Genomic DNA, 19,224 nt, shown 5'->3' with positions numbered 1-19,224 from the left:
TTCCCACGATTCTTCACTTTCTTTGTTTTCATTGGACATTGCCTTGGCGTTGTCGTCTCGAAATGATCGACGAGGGAGGGATGGAAGGGTGGAAATTGCCACCTCGTTATTGGCAAGTTTTTTTTTTTCTTTCTTTGCCAATAATTTTTTTGTTTCGATTGTGTTGATGATAAGATAAGAGAAGAGATATCGAGGATTGCTTTGGCAATTTTTGATGAGCGATTTTTTTCTTTCTTCCCTTCTTTATTGGGAAACGAAGGAAGGAAATTGTTGAATAAATGAGTTAAGAAATTTTATAACAAAATCGTTCTCCGTGTCTTGATGGTTCTATTTAAGTAGATGAAATTCTGTGAGTTGAATTGAAATATTACCTCGAATAATTATCCCTGTAAGAATAAAAACGAAACAGGGAAATTTCATTCGCGAAGCATTTGCGAAATATTATTAATTAACGAATATCAACATTCTTCCAGATGGACGGATAAAATTTCTCCATTTGGAAAGAACGTTGACATTTTAATCTCCAAAAACTTTCTCTCCTATTCTTTCCTGCTACGAAGAAAGGAAACTTCGTCAATTGCCTGTAAACTCTTAATGCATTTCCTGCTCTCGCTGCTCCAACCAATAATTGTTGAACAGAAACGATCTAATTTTCGATAGAAGGACTGTTTTCGTACGACTACTCGCGTAGTTCGTTGTCGTTGTGACGGATTATAAATCGTTCGATGTGGCACACGACCCTCTGCACGTTTAGTCAGTTTAGACAGAATAGGGGTTGATGAGATGCAGCGTGGCGCAGCCACGGATTTCGGAACCAAAAACGTCGGGGGTTTAAAAATGACGCGGGTTTTGCGGTGTGCAAAAATTGCAGGATTTAGAACGGCGAATAAACAGTTCTTTCCAGCCGAGGACGTATTTTAAACCAGATTTCGTTGCTTTTGGAAGAAAGACGTGGTGGCGCTGTTCGTTCGAACGAAAAAAAAAAAAAACGTGAACATTTTTCTCGACATATTTTTTTTTTTTTTAATAAAAATTTTGTTCCAACGTTTTCTACGAGTAAATTATACGGGATAATTTTTATTTATTCCATCCGAGTTTCGTTGCAATTATTATTATAATTTCGATATGGTTTACTATGTGGACGGATGATGTTGTAAATAGTTAAAATAATACATGATTTAATAATAATAACGTTTCGTTTATATCAAATTTCGAATTCATTTTTTAGGACAGATTCGTGAAAGCTTGTTGTTCGGCTATTTTCGAAGTATTTTCTCGACATTTCGATTATGGAAAGTTAATGAATGTGATAATCTAAAGCGAGAAATTAGTATTAACTTGCATCAGTGTTATTGGTGCAATTTTTAAATATACGTTCGTTGTCTCGCAGAGCATGATATTAATTAATGATTATTAGAAATTTACGTGATCGTGAAGTAAAACTAAAGCTAAAAGAGGCTACTAATTTTGAATTTATAATTGTAGTTTATTAAATTAAACGATCGAAACGATTAACGCATGATTTATTCGACTCGATTATCCGTGAATATTAATCAAATCTCTCTAATTGCGCATTATTACGCAACGTTCTATTTAAATCATCTTTATGATATCAATTTCTGATTAATATATCTTGACACGGCACGAGAATAATTTCAATCGAATATATTCAATCGATTTGAGCGAAATTCCATTCCATTGGAGTATTTTTATCTCTTCGAAATATATATAATAAAAAAAAAAAAAAATATACAATTTCAAATAATGGAGAAACAAAGATGGCCGCGAAAATTCGAGTAGTTCGAAATTGATTTGAATAAATTTCTTTGAGGGAATATTATCGTTTTTGAAATCGAATAATTCCAAAAAGAAAAAGAAAAAAAAAAAGAAAAGAGAAAAGGCAGGAATGAAAGTTTGGGAAGATTTATAACGGCCAAAAAGCGGTCGACAGTTCGAGTCATACTTCCGTTACGGAGGAAAAGCGGTTTCTAGTTTCCTGCGTGCCTACAAATGCGCCACCCGAGCCTCGTAAATTATGTGGCGGAATTATGAAAAAAAGGGACCAACTCCGCCGACGTTTTCCCTAAAAATTCCCCACGAATCCGACTGCCGTGTGTATTTTTGCCCGAATAAACGAATTTCAAAACTATGGATGGAACAACAACGAGGCTCGAAATATTATTAAATCATATCACCATAAGTTGCGTTCGTGAAATTCTTCAAATATTATTTCTCCTGCAAAATCCCCTCGCTCTGACCAATTATCTAAATTATCCTGCTAAAAAAATTACATATATCGAAAAAAAAAAAATAACATTTGATGTAATTAATAAAAAAAAAAAAAAAATTCTGAACTCAACAAATCGAGGAAGAGGAAGAAACGAAGATGATTTATTCTCCCTTATTTATCAATTCGAATGAAAATATCTCGAAACTCTCTCTTTCGTGGAAGCAAGCTCGATCAATTATCACGGCTCGTTTACGGAAAAATAACGTAACACTGCGACAATAATTGGATTAATTTTACACGGAATAACGCCGAGTCACTCGTACAATAATTAATTATCGCTTCAACGAGCGCCCATCCCATCTTCCCCCTCTCCCTTTTCCACTTCTTTTCACTTCTCTCCTTCTCTTTTTTAGATTTTCCGCGCGCGATTCATTAACGCCATCCTCCCCATTGTAACGATGCTAACGATGCTAATAAAATTTGTATTCCCAATATTAAATATCCTTCAGCACGGATCATTATTTCGCTGGATTAATCCGGAAGTGTGTGTGTGTGTGTGTGTATGTGGGCCGCCATTTGCATTGGAAGACCAAGATCCAAAATGTAATCTCGAACGAATCTCGATCGGATATATCCTATATTGCCTATTAAATGCAACGTCCACGGATCCCCTTAAGCTGTAATTATTCGTTTCACGGGTTTTAATACGTTGGCGTTAAGATTTGTCGGCGAATATGAAGGAAAATCGGATGTGTCGACGAACTTTGGAAAGTTTGCGATCTTGCGATCGATCGTGATTCTTACGATATATCATTTTATATAAGAAAGAAATTGAAAATAGGTAAGATATTGTAGAATTTTTCGGGAATTTTATCTTCGAAGGTGAAGTTTGTAAATTAATTTCATTTTAATGTTTCAACAGTGAATGAATATTCTTCACGATCGAAAATTCGCATATTTTAATATACGACAATTCTTACGATATATCACGTATCATTTTATATAAGAAAGAAATTGAAAATAGGTAAGATATTGTAGAATTTTTGGAGAATCTTATCTTCGAAGTTTGAACTGATCAACAGTTTAATTTATTCTTAGCAGTTTGAATCTCTGAAAAATTGTTATCGAAATAAAAAAAAAAAAAAAAAAGAAAAATCGATATTTTGGTTACGAGACGACACGATGGTAAAGTGAAACAATTCGAAACAGTATCTCGACTGCGATGGTAATGCGGAAGGGGTGTATTTTTTAAATTTAGAAAGTTTGGGGACGCGTATGAGAAAGTTGAGTGAGTGAAACTGATACTGAATATGCGAATATACCATTATACGTACGACCACCAGATGGTTACTTTGTGGTAACACTGGTTTCAGACAAAATGCTTTATAGAGCGGAAGTCTGAGAGGCGCTGCGAACGCAGAGGATGCTTTTAAATCACAGAGCCCTCCCCACGGCCAATTTTCAGGATCGGAATTTGATTTGGAAAAAAACTTATTTATTAGAAGGAAATAATGGCGCAAATGTTTGTGAAACCGTTCGAGAATTATACAACCAACATGTGGATTTGATTTAATAATGAATAAAATAGGTTTCCTCTTAAGAAGGATGTTTTAAGTGAAAAAATAAATACGCAAGTTCGAGTTAAGAAGACGCGGACGACGTCGTAATCTGGTTTATTAGAGTGAAAGAGAAGGAGAGTGTGGAAAAGCGATTAATATAAAACGTGGCGTGAAGTGAAATGGAAAAGAATTATAAGTTTCCGCGTTAGAGTGTCCGCTTAAATTTGTTATTGAAAATTGTAGCGCGGTTGTACCAAGATGAAAAGTTAATCTCGTTGGTTCTTTGGATTTATTGCACGGTTGATAAGATTTTTCTTAAAATAATTCGAAATTGATTTTTCAGAGAAGGAGCAAAAATGTTTTATCGGCTCGCGGTGAGGAATTAATAAAGAAGCTTTAAGAAGTTTTGAATCGAATCCTCGTAATTTGATATCGTATGTTTTATTAATAATAATTCGAGTCAAATCTCTGCAATTTGTGGAACTGTCTCTGCTTTGACTATGTCGTCGTGACGCTAAGATATCACACTTTATCGTGTGTATTATATTTTATTGAAATTCAAGTAATTGTTGGACAACAATAACAGCACACAGTTCGTTAGAGAAGCATCTTCAAACGTAAAAAAAAAAAAAAAAGTTCAATAAAAAGAGGAAAAACAAAATTAACGACACAAACGTTCTTATCTCAATTTTATTACCTTTATCTTTATGAAGAATAATAAAAATTTAATGTCGTAAGTGTATATACGTAAAATCGAGAGCATGGAATATCCTACTAAGTTATACGATTTTTCATAGGACATCATTCTTACTTTATAGTATCATAACAATCACTTTACGATAACGTTAAAATAATCGTTAAACGTCTTCCACGTAGTGGAACAAAGAAAAGTGGAAAAAAAAGTTTGGGGACATGAAAACAATATTTATTCGATCCTATCCTAACAATTTCATTCTTTCAAAACTTCGTTCGGTATCTAGAATGTAAAATATTTCATCACCAATCAATTTCATCAAATACCGAAACCGAAACTGTGAAATTCGCACAAGATCGGGCGGGGCCAAAGACCTACTAAAACTAAATGAAACGAAAATTCCAAATAGACGTCGAGATCCATCGAACGTCCCATCGACTCGTATTACATCGCATAAACATGGCGCACACGAGCGATCCTTCACCCATCCAAAGTTTCCAATCGTTCAATCCACGTTTGATCCCGCTGCTCAAATAAATTCCTCTTCGTCACACATCGAATCGCACTTGTCCACTCGATTCATCGACGCGTGAAAGCTCGTTAAGGGGTTGGAAACTAAGCACCCTCTCTCTCTCACTAGGTCTATTTATTCGTAAAGCCCCAGCTTCGTGGCCGACGAAGCTTTTCCCGAGATTGCTATACGAACTCCCTTTGCTCTTTCCATTGTAACGAAATTCTGGCGTTTCTTGACACAAACACACAGCAGCGCAAAAGGCGCTCTTCCTTTAATCCAAACGCGAGGAGAAATCCCCACAGGACGACGCGGAGAGCCGCCGCAGAGAAATGCCTCTCTCACCTTGTTTCCCTCCTCCTCCATTCTCTCTATACTCACTCTCGTTGCCCGACAGTTTCTTTTTCTCTTTTCTTCTTCTTCTTCTTTACCTCGCTCCATTTTAGCATCGCTTCCTTTTCCTCCCCTCTTCGTTCCATCCTTGTTTAAAGTTCTCGAGAAGAGAGGGAGCGAACCCTTAAAGCTGGCCCTCTCGCTTTCACGGGCCTCAGACACCTCAGCAGCCTCATTTTACTTTTCAATCTTCGGCAGGATGCGATTTTCTTCCTCATTTCCAGTCTGACAATATTAGGGGATGGAGGAGTGGCGAAACTAAGAGGTGGAAAGGATGCATCGGTAATCGACCTATCACCTGTTTGCGTTAGTACACCGTTAGGAAATTCGATTTACCGTAACGACACCCCCTCCCCCACAAGAATTCCACCGCGAATGGATTTAATCCCCCAACGTTTCGTTCGTAATCGGGCTTTGTAATCTTGCTTTCGGTGCTTTTTCTTCAATTTAAAAAATTAAATGATTCGAAATGGAATCGAAATGGATCGTGTTCGAAATCGTTGACGATTAACATTTTTTCAGCTTCCATCGTGGAAATTTTTTTCCTTTTTTTTGGATCTTCTTTGAAGGTAAATTTTTCTTAACATATGGATAAATTCATATTATTTGTTGATTTGTTGAAATTTATTGTTGAAACGTTGTTTCACGGAGAACGTTTCTGAGGATTTCCCTTGTTATCCCTGTTTTGAAATAACAGAATTTTACAACAATCGCCATATATGAAAATGTAACACTCGGATAATCATCTCGGATAACGCAGCCTCTACTCCATTATGCGGTGTCGCGATATATTTCACGAATATATTACGTTCCATGTACGCTAACGAATGATAAAAGAGGATTACGAGCAATTAGTTACTACGCCCTACTCGTTAATTAGTAAATTATGAAAATTTGCGAATGGTCGATTCGATGCATCCTTCTTTGATATTGTAACGCCATCCATTTATTTTGTGGTAAAACGTCACAAGATTGCATTATGTATACAACGAGCACGTAAACCACCATTCAAATTCACAATCCTTTTTTTTGCAAATTCTCTAATCCGAAACGAATGGAACCGTATATCACAATCTTTTAATTATACCTTTTCTATTTATTGTAACCAATCGACTATTTATTTTTTCAGTTTTAACCCTTTCAACGTGGCATTGTACTTCTTAATTATAATTGTTACAATATCTTCTCTGTTATGTTTTACAATGAATCATTTTTATCTTAACAGGATGTTATAATAATAATGTCACTTTTTATTCCAATTGTATTTTGAATAAAGAAAATATTCTACATTGTTTTATTTATAAGCGTTTTGTATATAAGCTATTGCTATTAATAAGCAATATTATTAAAATACATTTATTATTTCACTGATTGTACAAACTATATACAGAATACAAACATAATCTAACAGTATTGAAATATTTATTTTGGGATATAAATATACCAAATAGTATTAATTGTTGAAATATAAATATAGTTTCGTAAAACGAAATTCTTCGATTTAATACTAATCAGGAGCATTAGAGATTCACAAGTACAGAAACGGAAATAATTTCCAGGATTATGAGAACAGTTCTAAGTTGAAGGAGGAGGATCCTCCAAGATGGCGGCGTTTTGCCGCGAAATTTGACTTTATCATTTTCAAAATTCGAAACTCCCGTTGCGAACACAACAACAACGCGATTATTCTCAGCGCAAGATAATTATTTTGAAACTAACTTGGAGCAAGGAAGCTGCTAAGCCTTGGTATCAAAACTCTGTCAAAGACCGTGGAATCGTGTTGGAAAATAAACGATTAAGGTGGCAACGTACGTAACGTGTCACGAGTCGAAATACAACGTGTGGAAACGAGGTGGATTGTCGTTTCCAAAGTGTGTTTAGCCAACTGCAGTTCAAGATTTGATCCAACGGTTGAAAGGGATTGTTGCTTAAGGATAAAGTTTCTTGAAACAAGCACGATTGAATGTAATGGATAATGGGTAAGAGTTTGAAGAGATATTTGAAAATTAGGTTCGCAATAGCTTCGTTAAAGATAATAATTCTCTAACGATTCATTTTTTAATATTTTACACGTTATTTGTTAACTTAAATTTTTAATACTATACTATTAATAATTTCTCGATTCTCTCTTATTTACTCGACAATAAATAAAACACCTTCTCTCAAACAGTATTATTGAATAAATTACAATTTATAACTTCTTCCTCACGAATATTTTTTTCCAACAAAATACGGTAGACAACAACTCGTAACGAAACCATACCATACCATATCCAACGATATGGCGCTCGTTCAAAAGAATCTTCAGAAATTATCACAGAAATGAATGAGAATTCGAAATTCAACATGTGCATACATTTTTTTCCATTTTACGAACGAGTGATCATTCGCATGCAAATCACTCACCTCCAAAACGTGTTCCGCCTGGTTCTCCCGATCAAGCTTCCGTCCGCTGGTCGTGATCAAACCTGAAACATAATCGAATTAGGGGAATTAGAGCAACGGTCTTAATAAATCCCCGATTAAACGGCGTTTCGATTAAGGTTTCTGGGCTGACGTTTTATCGCCGATCGGGTAAACCGACGCCGCGGAGCAGAGCCGGGAGAGGAGGGGGAGGACAGAGGGGGACAATTCTCGGTGGCAATTTACGGAGAAATGAAAAGGCCTCAATTAGCGGAATAGACAGAAGATTAGCACGACGCCCACGCGGTTTTCGCGAAATTATAGCGCTCAGATTTCAGCGCCCGGATCCACCAGCTCTCGAACCCTCCTCTTTCCATCGAGTTTTTTCTCAAGTTCTCAGGTTTTTCTCCGATCGAAGTTGTAATAAAATATAACAGAAAGTGAGTGAAGCAGAAGTTTTGAATTTTGATATTTGAGAAAAATCGTTCGTCGATCTTTCGGAAAAGCGTTAGATTAGGTGAACTCGAACTATTGGTATTTTTTTTTTTCTTTTTTCAATCGATTTCGTTTATTTCGTTCATATGGAAAAATTCGGGTCGAATAATAGAACGATAAAATTCCAACAAGGTTGTAAGAATTTTGTAACAAATAGCTGCAGCAAATGGATTTAATTCGAAACGAAACGAGTCTTTGAAATGATTCGTGGTGGTCATTTGGACTGTTTCGTAGATATTCGTGCATTCGTTTCTTCAACAGTGTCAAAAAAATAATCGGGCGGATGGTAAATGAGAGTTTCTGCAGAGCTTCTTGTTCGAGGTGGTGATTGGATTTCGGGGCCTCTATTCTTGTCGCAGAGGCCGTAACAATTCCGCGGCAAATTGTTCTCCTTCTTTCGACGAAGCTGTGAAAATCGGAAGAAATTTCGTTATAGATGGAAACTGAGCTTTCCTTGGATTGATTCGAGGGCGAAGAAAATTAATTATTTTAGCGGAAAAATGGATAAGAGGGATGTTGAGATCAAGCTGTTAAGAATAATTTAACTGTCGACAAATTAAAAATTATCGAATATTGTTAAGCTTAGAACCACTTTGCGATAATCGTGCTTTCGATAAAATTTCAATAGCATCTAAGTGTTTCTTCGACACTTTTCGAAGTGAGAAAGTGGAAGATTTCCAAGATTGACTAAGATTGGAACTGAAGACGACGAGGAAGACAAATTATTTTGCGAGAAAGATGGATAATTGTGAAATGGGATTAGACGTTGAGGTTATGTAAATTAAATATCGATCGACGAATTAAGTCAGAAATTATTGAATTGTCAAATATCTCTTCTATTCCTAAAAATACGTAATTTTATTTATACAAACTTCCATTATAATTTCAAAAAAATTTCGAAAGGAAAGTGGAAGATTCCTAAGATTGACTAAGATTGAAACTAAGATTAGACGTTGAGGTTATGTATATATCGAGTCGATGGATGAATTAAGTCAGAAATTATTGAATTGTCAAATATCTCTTCTATTCCTAAAAATACGTAATTTTATTTATGCAAACTTCACGTTATAATTTCGAGGAAATTTCCAAGCCAGCTTTTCGAAATAGAAATGGCGGAAGACAGGTGGACCCCGCCTGTTTCCGGACTATTCGTCGGCGGAACAAGAACGAAGCCTGTGAAAATATGCCTGTCGTTGTAAACCGCACTCGTGCTCTTTTTCTTTTTTTTTTTTTTTGCAGTCCATCTAGTTTGTACGGTTTCTGTTAACAACAGCGGACGACACGGATTTTATATTCCAACCGGAAGTATTAATCAGGTTAGAAGGAAACCGGGTGTGTTTCTGTTCTGACACGAAATTTCTCAAAACTTTTGAATCCGTTAAATTTTAGAGCAGAGAAATGGAGAGAATTTCATCACGAAAGATAAAAAATATTTTGGGAAGAATTATTTGAAATTTTACTCCGTTTCGTTTTTGGATAATTAACTTAATTAACAGAAATATTCTATTATTGGAATTGAAAGTTAATTTCAAAGTTAATACATATAAAGCATATTCTTATTCAATTTTAGATTAATGAAAATTTATTACGCGTTATATTTGAACGATTTTCAGAGATCGAGGGATTAATCGATACACGTAGTTTAAATAACAATAAATTAAATCACACAGAATGATAATAAAAGAAGGCAATGAAGTGTGATCGAATGATCAATTAGCTTTACACATTATAAAGTATCGATTATAAAATATTTAAAATTTATCATAAGATTAAAATTTCCAATAAATGCGGGATCGATTATTAACATATCGAAGTGCTTAACAAAGTTCGATCATTTCAATATTCTCCAATTAAATATGATTCGATACCCTTCGGTTACAATGCTTCGATTCAATCCATATTTCAAAATGAAACCAATTGTATCGAAATTAATATTCAATATTTTTTTTTTTATCACAAATTTATTATTCACTCTTCTCACAACTATATTTCTCGCTCAATGTAAATTAAACAAACTAAACAAAATTAAAATTCAAATAATCTGAAAAAAAATTTAGAAATAATTTTCGAAAGACGCAACAAATAACGATGGAACGCATCGGATAACAAATTCTGTTCCATAATCGCAATGTCACTTTACCCGATTCTCATGGATTCGAGTCACAAAGCAAGGGAAGGAAATCGAAGGTGGAAAATTTACAAGGATCGTGCAACGCTCATTGTTCCCGCGCGTCACCTGCTCGTCACGTGCAGCCAAAATGATTCGAAGTCACGATAATAAAAGCCGACGTTTTGTCGGGCGCGTGCTTTCCCCTTTTCCGCCATGGGGGAATTCGTGCCACGAAATGAGAAAAAGAAGCGATGGTTCGACGGGTCTAACAGGATGGGTCTAAAAGGGTGATGCAAAATTTAGGGGCGCGATGCGACGTCGAAGCTAAAATTTGTAAACGGCAAAGTGGAATCCTGAGTCTTTCTCAATATCCTCGATTTCCTTTTTTTTTTTTTTTTTTAACTGCAGTCGATATCCTTGTTTTATTTGCGTTTGTTACACGGAGTCGTTGGATAGGATTCAGAAGGAACTCCTTGAAATATTATTTCGTATTGTTATTGGAAGTGTTGTGAGACTGCCTTTGATTATTTATTAAAATTTGATAAGAGATTGAGAATTTTTTTTTTTTTTTTCATTTCGATTTGGAATTTAAAGTCGTTTTTTAATATAAGAATAGATATTTTGTGACGCCCTCCCCCCCTTTATTTTCATGATGACATTATAAAAGATATATAATGTATTATGTGTAATTTTTATTATAAATTGTAGATGTTTACATAATACAAATAGAATTTAAATGAATAATAAACTTGGGATAGTTTGTATATTCATTTCTGCATATATATTTTATATATACTCCTATACCTTTCGTATATATTTAAATTTTCCATAAATTTTGCATAAGTACATCTGCATAATATAATTATAATTAAAGTTTCCAAAGAAATGAATTCTTTATGAAATGTACTGTAAAAAGGATGTAAGTATATATTTTTCAATAGAAGAAAAACTTTGAAAGGCGCGAAATTAAAATATAAACATTCTCTCGTATTATTCTCAATTTTATAACCAATTTATTAATAGCAAATGAAAATTTTCCGTTTGATACGCAAATTCCAATAACGAACACCACCGGAACAGCTTACCGAAAACAAGTTATAATCCTCTTTCAACCACCATATAGTATAACGCATACTACCCTCTAGATTTCGCGCAACGAAGGAGCGGCCACGAAAAATGGGAGGTCGTCGTACGGCGTAAAAGTAAAAAAAAAAAAAAAAAAATAAAGAAGATGAAACGAGTGAGAAATAAAATAAAAAAAAAAAAAAAAAAACTTAACAAACGAACAACAATGAAATGGAGAGAGCGTGGAACGCATTTAAATAATTGCTTTTGATTTTCATTCCTCCCTCCTCCTCATCAAGTTGACGACGTCCGATTCATTCGGACGAGCGAGCGTTATTCTCGCGCATGGGCAACACACTCTCAACTGCGGAAAATCCCGTATTATCCGGAATCAAAACCATTCGCGATATTACCGACAGTCGGCAAGGGGACGCGTACATTTTCTCGCCCTCCCCGAGGACGATCTCCTCGCGCCTTCCACGCGCCTTCATCCTCGATGCCCGTCGGGAGCTCGCATTATGACGTTGCCAGGTGAAAAATGTTAGGTGGAACCGACGATCTCCTCCTCCACGAGGAGAAAATTCTTTGCGGATCGCGTCGTCGTGATTCCTGGCGCAAGAAAGATTTTTCTTGCCGCGGTGACTCGGATTTTTGCGTGCATTTGCCTTGTGGCGTGAAAATATTTGCTCTGCCAACGAACAGCGTTGCGTATATAAGTTACGTATGGGTATATAGGTGAAGGGGAGGATTTTTCACTCAGTCGAGTCGAGAAACTAGGGGAATTTTGGTGAAATTTGAAACAGAAATTTCCAAATATCGATTGAATTATTTTTATCAAATTTTCGGCGATCATTCAATCAAAAAATATGTAAGATTCTTACATACTACTTGATTATACTGTTTTTTTAATCTTTAAATTGTAATTTTATTACTCTACTGAAAAATAAATTAAAAGTTTCAATTTTGTCGACTTTTTTTATTTGTTTAGACATATAAATCAAACTTGTGGTTCTATTAAGCGCAAAGAAGTTATGAAACGAGCGCCAGTGCAGGAGTCGCCATTAATGGCCGCGTATGAAGAATCCAAACTACTGCTATGTATAGACCAGTATGTTTAGAATTGCAAATGCCTCTCGTGATCTTAAAATTTGCTTCTGTTTTTCGGTTGCCTCTGGTTATTGACCTTATCCCTTCGGATCGAATAAACTCGAATACACTGGCGAACGCGATTCTCGATCGATTTCTGCGACGTAGGACTTCCATATTGAGTTTCCACGTGAACAGGTGTTAAACGAAGGAACGGGATAAAAATAAAAGAATAAAATTGTAAAGGTGAATGAACCGGGTCTGAGCTGCGAAAGAACTTCGTATCGGATATGTGTGACGAGAGTTGAAAGGAGAAAAAGGGAGATGAAATACACGTGTGTTCAAGCCAAATCGAAGGAACGAATTTTACGTAAAATTTTGAGTGTCAGAAATATTGCATGTAAATTTATTGAGATCGTACGATCAGATTTTCGAGTATTGTGAATTCGGATAAAGATATTATATCTTCAGTAACGAAGAGTACAGTTAAGAAAAATATAATTTTAACGATAATAATTTAAAAAAAAAAATTTCTTTGCATAGCAAGTAGATATATCTTAGGAAATGAGAAAATTTAAAAAAAGAAAAATCTATCAAAGTCCATTCTAATAATAAAGCATTTTCTAAACTTTCAAAAATCGTAAATAATAATGTTACAACTTTTTAAAAAATAAAAAATAGAAAATAAAACAGTAGCTTTGATCGCTTTTATTTCGAACTTGTTTGTACGGATCGAAAATTGCCGAAGGAACGAACCGGAGAAGGGTTTTGTTACGTGCGCGTAATTGCGTTAACGAAGAGAGAGTTATGTGGCGCTATGTACGTGCGATTCTCGACCCTATTTCCGAGTTGGTTGTTTCGAATGTTTTATGACTGCAATCATGATGTGTAATTTATAACGTGATAACGAAGGGATTTATGCAGAAGTAACATTTTGTTCAAAAATTGATCTGTATTTTAAGTTATAAATTAATTTCTTAAAGATAATACCACGTAGTATGTTTATTTCACTACGTCCAATTAATTAACAAACTTTATAATAAATTTAATCATTGTTTTATATATATATATATATATATATATATATATATATATATATATAGATTTCAGAATTCCATAATAATATTAATTTGAAACGAAATAAAAATTCCCAGAAACTTTTCCATTTCACATTTAAAAAATGATTCAGAAATTCTAACTTATATCTAATATATTATTTAATATTGCATAGTCATTAAACGATCGGATAATTTTTTGTGACGCTCTATAATACACATTATTCCTCAAACTGGAAATTATCGCCTCGGATCAACTTTCCTTTTTCTCATCGATAATTCATGCGATCAAGAATTCATCTTGCATTTTCCGATTCCCACAAAACTCGTCGATCGTATCGGTTCCTGAATTGCCGATTACGCTATACACGCATGCGTGCGAATCTTCCTAATCGTGGCGATCAATTTCGTGTCCACGAGACGGAGAAAGTACTTACACGTGCAAACATACGTTCGTATCTTGGAAAATAGCCAGGGATTCACAGACACCAACCACATATCCGTTTCACCACGCACGATCCTTGTAGTTACCGTGATCATCTCTACGGGATTTATTTCGAATCTCCTCGGCTCGTTTCTAAATCTGCGTATTCACCGATCGAGCAAAATTACAACGCGTGAGCATTTCGAAATATCGACAAGTGTTTCTCACATGCGATTATTGATCATTCTCGCGAAGTAGTTGATCGTTTCACTTTCGATCATTTTCAAATTGCATATTCTGCGATGAGATAAAAGAAAAATAAATATTTAAATTTATGATACGATTTTATATTTTGTTGTTTGATAATACGTATTTTTTATATTCTTATTCGATATTTTTCGTGTAGATATTTATGGAAATCATACGAAAATCGATACCTGATTATTATTATTTTTAAGATAGTTGGATAAATTTAATTACAATCTCAATTATACATTGTTTGTTATGAAATATTGGTTATCTTAGAAGCATTCTATATCATTTTAAAAAATTAAAACGAGGCAACTTGATTAAAAGCGAATTTATTTATTTATTTTATTTTATATATGCGCATTATTTACGCAAGTACTTAAAGTATTCGAAAATCACGCACATATTCAGAGGCTGAAACACATATTTATTTCAATTCCAATCATATCGTTTCATTCATAATTTTAATTCGCACAATATTCCGTCTAATAATAATAATATCTCTTCTCTTTTCATATCAATTAATATAATCACACTACGATAAAAACATCGTCTATCGATAGATCTAGAAACATTTATACATCGCTCGATCATCGTTATCGCCATCGAAAAAGTTAAGAGATGCACAAATCCCGACCAATTCCAATAATCTATTTCTCCCTCCTCTTCCTTCCTTCCTTCATTCCATCAAGATCCAAGCGTCAGAGAATTCCATTAATTCGTCAATCCGTACAACTGTCAACCCCCGGCCAAGATCGAAATTCATTTCCGATGATCCCGCGGATATATCCCGGGTTAAACCGCGGAAGCCCAAAAGCGCTTAGCTTTCAGCCCTATATTCGATCCACCATGTTCGACGCATCGAATTCCCCGGTCGGGACTTGGAAATCGGCTTACCGTGGATGGTTCCACGACCATTCCGTATCCACGCAACGTTTTACGCAACTCCTGAGTATTTACCCGCAGATTATTACGCTTTGTCAGAGACGATCCAACGGATGAACAGCTCGGAGGAAAAGAAACGACTCGAGTGCGATCGTGTTTCACTTAATCGCTTTTGTGTTTACGTTCCGCTGTTGTGTATACGCTTTTGGTGCTCGTGAGGCGTGTACTTTTGAAGATCGTTATTAATACGGTTATTGTGGACACATGGCGACGAGAGTATCGTAACGATTGTTTGAAATTATTGAAGAGTATGTAAAATGTACAATTATAGAATAAAGATGGCATTGTAACACTCGTATAAGATGTATGGAATATGGAATATTATTGTTATTATTGAATATAAGTCATTATTATGAAAAATAACTATGGATATTAAGTTTTCGACTTCTCCGACACAGAAAATAAAAATTTTCTGGCTATTTTCTTTTCATTGCCAAAGATTAATTTTTTTTGCCTTCTATTCGTTCCTTTTCGCTTAAAAAAAATATTGTATCTTTTTGCGATGTGTATCTTTGCTATGAAAGATACACTCGGTCCATCGTTCTCGCTTTTGTTTTACGTTGAATCTCGTTTCGGTTGACCGAATGGCTTGGAAATAAATCGTCGCCCCGTGATTTACGAAGTTTCTTGTACTTTCTCTGTATCGCGTGCCTCGATGCACGTACCAACGATTCCAAGAGATTGTTCTTTGGCTGGGATTAAAGTAGAGTACGAGAAGAGTAGAGCACGTTTTTTGCTAGATGGATAACTCGATGCGTGAAGCGGATACCGAGTTATACGATCCTTATTTACGAGAAATCGCGGCGAGATTGAAACGATGATGAAGATGTCGAGAAACGTGTACGATCGTTGGAGATCTAGTTTAGATAGATGCTTTTTTTTTTTTTAATTCGTATCTCGATTTCTTTGATTTTCGTATATTCCATCAACTGCTCGTCTGGCCTAAATTTTTTAATGAAATTTTCAAGGAATTAAATATTCCATCCGTCTCTCCTTAACATCAACAAGAATTTCCTCAGTGGAATTTTTTCAATAAAAGAAACATGGACATTATTTTTCTTCTAATAACAAATTAAACATAACATATCACATTACATTAAAAAATCGATATATAATAGAAGAAGTAAAAATCTATCCGATTTCCTCCTTATTTATTTGAACGAATTTCATAAAAACAAAATCATAAACAAACCTTATTTAATCATTAAAAATCTACACAAAAGAGCAAATCAAAAATCAAATATATATATATATATATATATATATATATAGAAGAAGAATGGATATCTATATTACATTCTCAAGTGGACAAACGACAAAAAAAGGTAAACCAAGAAATCTTTTCCTGGATCCGTTCCACAACCAATCCACACTCGACGAGATACTCCTCTCATTGACCGGCATTTCCGCTCTCACGAGCATCGAAATCCTTGATCGCGATTTTTGGTTCCCAGTTTTCCATCGCCGCGCACACATTTTTCTTCCCTTATCGATGGGGGAAAGAATGGAGGAGCAAAAATAGAGGAAATTTCTCTTCGACCGACTCTTCGATCAAACCTCCCCCCCTTCGAGATGGAGAAGTTCGAGCAAAGGCGAAAGGAAAGACCGATGAATACGAATCAGCGGGGCGGCCGACTTTTTAATTACAAGCCGTCTTCTACCGGTGTAAGCAATTTTCCGCGCCGCCTCCCATCGATCTTCGAGACGGTTGGAGGAGGGGGAGGAGGAGGAGGAGGAGGGGGCCATAAATGACCGCTTACGAAACTTCTCGGGCGAAGTAAGAAGGGATGAATGGACGATGTGTAATTCCGATTGCGGGCAGAGTTTTTCGTTCCTCCTGTTTTGTAATCAGGCGATGAGAGATCCGCGCGGAGGAAATTGGGCTGGGACGAAAAGAGCGACGAAACGATTCGCTGATTTTTCATTTTTGGGGAGGTACTTGTTTTTTGTTTCTTTTCTTTTTTTTTCTTTTTTTTCTTTGGAATTTATGTCGCGAATGTGCTCACGCATTTCGTGTGATCGTTTTATTGATTAGCGCGACGAACGCGTTTACATTAATTTTACGTAAATATGGAAATTTTTATAAAAAAAAATATAAATAAATAAATGATAAAGTTGTATAAATTGTTTAATTTTGTAAAGTGTTACACGTATGAGGATATGTATAAAGGTTGTTGAGGTAATTTATATTTTAAATCGAACGAAAAATTGATGATTTTGTAGGAGAATTAGATTCGAATTAATTTTAATTTTTTATTTGAATTAAACAGGTTTGTCTTTATTTTACCCCATTTTTCTTTTCCATGATCCGTTTTCCCTATGTAACGATGTTTAATTACCAATTATGAAATTGTTACATGATAATTGGAAAATTAATTGGATGTACGATTGCGATCCGAATATTTTCGCTGTTGTCGTTTTGTAATTAACGATTGGAATGGGAATAATTAACCGTCAAACAACTATATAATTACGTAATAAAAATCGATACCCTCAAATCTATCTTCTCTCTACATTTGTTTAAGAAAAGCTTTAAGCTAGAAACTGATCATATGTATATTTATAATTTATAATTTTAACTTGCAATCTTTATGAAAATGTTAAAAGTTGAAATTTGATACATGGAACGATTAACTGGATCGCAACAAAGTTCTCTATGACTAATATTTTTATTTTATCACGTTCAACATAAAATTTACTATTAAGAAAGAAAATCTGGAATACATTGGACACTCCATTTATATGATTATGATTATAGAAATACACATTGTATCTACAATACAAAATAAATAAAAAGATTAATCCATTATCTTATCGAGCTTGTAAAATTGTTTCTAGATTAATAATATTCGACATATCGTTGCTTCTTTCTCAACAAAGTTCATAGAAATGTAATTCTCCGAACAATGTACACGATTCCACAATTCCTATTCCTCCCTTCCCTTCTTTTAATTAAACAAGCAATTAAATATGATGAACCACAGATAAACTAAACTCAGACATGATGCCGAACGCTTTATACTCGCGCCATTTTTAACGCTTCGTAACCGAGAACAGGCCTCCCAATAACATCCCAATAATAAACAAGATTTATTCGGCTGGACTCGATATTTCCATACCGCTTAACGATGAATTAGAAGGAAGATTCGACTTAACGAAGACGGCAATAACCGTCTTCGGGCCACTTGTAGCCCGAGTTCCAAATTAAAAATCCAATTTCACCCCTCAACTCTCTCATTTGAAAGTCTGATTTAATCGGCCCGCCAAGATTATTCACCAAGGGTCGGATCGAATTTGTATCGCAAATTGTCCCGCATTAAAATTGATTCTCGCTCGTCTCTCGCCGTACGCGTGCCTATTTACGCGCAATATCCTCTCTCTCTCTCTCTCTTCGTTCTCCAATTCCCCGCCTTTAATATAACCGTGTCGCCATAATCGGATTTCTTTCCATCTCTGTTTCTCGATAACGAGTTCCTGATTTTTCATCGTTTCGTAATTTCGCGGGCTGACGCGAGACTTCCGCCAGGAACGGATGAATAAATGAATGTGACGGGAGATTCGATCCGGTGAATTTGTATATGTTGACGCGAGAGATGGAAACAACGATTCCTCCACTTCCGGTTCTGTTTCGAGACATGCTTTTTGCGAAATATTATAATTTAATTATCGGCGGAAATTGATTGTCGGATTGGAGAGGAAAGGGAATAAGAAAGTAGCTTTATATTTCAGGGGTGACCTGAATATCGAGGGAATTTAAATTTATCTTGTTCTTTGATTTTAAGAAAATTTTATTATGTGCGTGTTAACGACGATTTCTCCACTTGATAATATAATTTCCCCACTTTCGCTTCTGTAGAGATAATTGTTTTTGCGAGGTAAATAATTTTAATGTATACGTGTTTCTATTTTTAAATTTTGAATTGACTTTTCTGTTTTCTAAGAAAATTCTCTACCCATGTTGCAATAAGCAGGTTTGATTGAACTAATAATAAAATTTCAAAGAAC

General features: G+C 35.1%; 1 protein-coding gene across 8 annotated transcripts in view; it reads right to left on the bottom strand.

Annotated features, from left to right (window-relative positions):
* kug (FAT atypical cadherin kugelei) overlaps positions 1-19,224 on the bottom strand; it is a 493,364-nt gene that overhangs the window by 44,510 nt on the left and 429,630 nt on the right. For all 8 annotated transcript variants that reach the window (XR_015292967.1, XM_086911134.1, XM_086911128.1 and 5 more), the window contains exon 6: positions 7,794-7,855. Coding sequence is in view for 7 of the 8 variants with exons in the window: in XM_086911134.1 (XP_086767260.1) it covers positions 7,794-7,855 (62 nt within the window). In the remaining variant the exon portion in view is untranslated. The remainder of the gene's footprint in view (positions 1-7,793; positions 7,856-19,224) is intronic.

The sequence above is a fragment of the Apis florea genome, unplaced genomic scaffold (assembly GCF_048593485.1).
Source record: "Apis florea isolate Af1SG1 unplaced genomic scaffold, ASM4859348v1 contig_3203_pilon, whole genome shotgun sequence".
NCBI classification, from domain to species: Eukaryota; Metazoa; Arthropoda; class Insecta; order Hymenoptera; family Apidae; genus Apis; species Apis florea.
The sequence above is the reverse complement of the archived record's forward strand: the minus strand, read 5'-3'. Positions and strand labels throughout refer to the sequence as shown.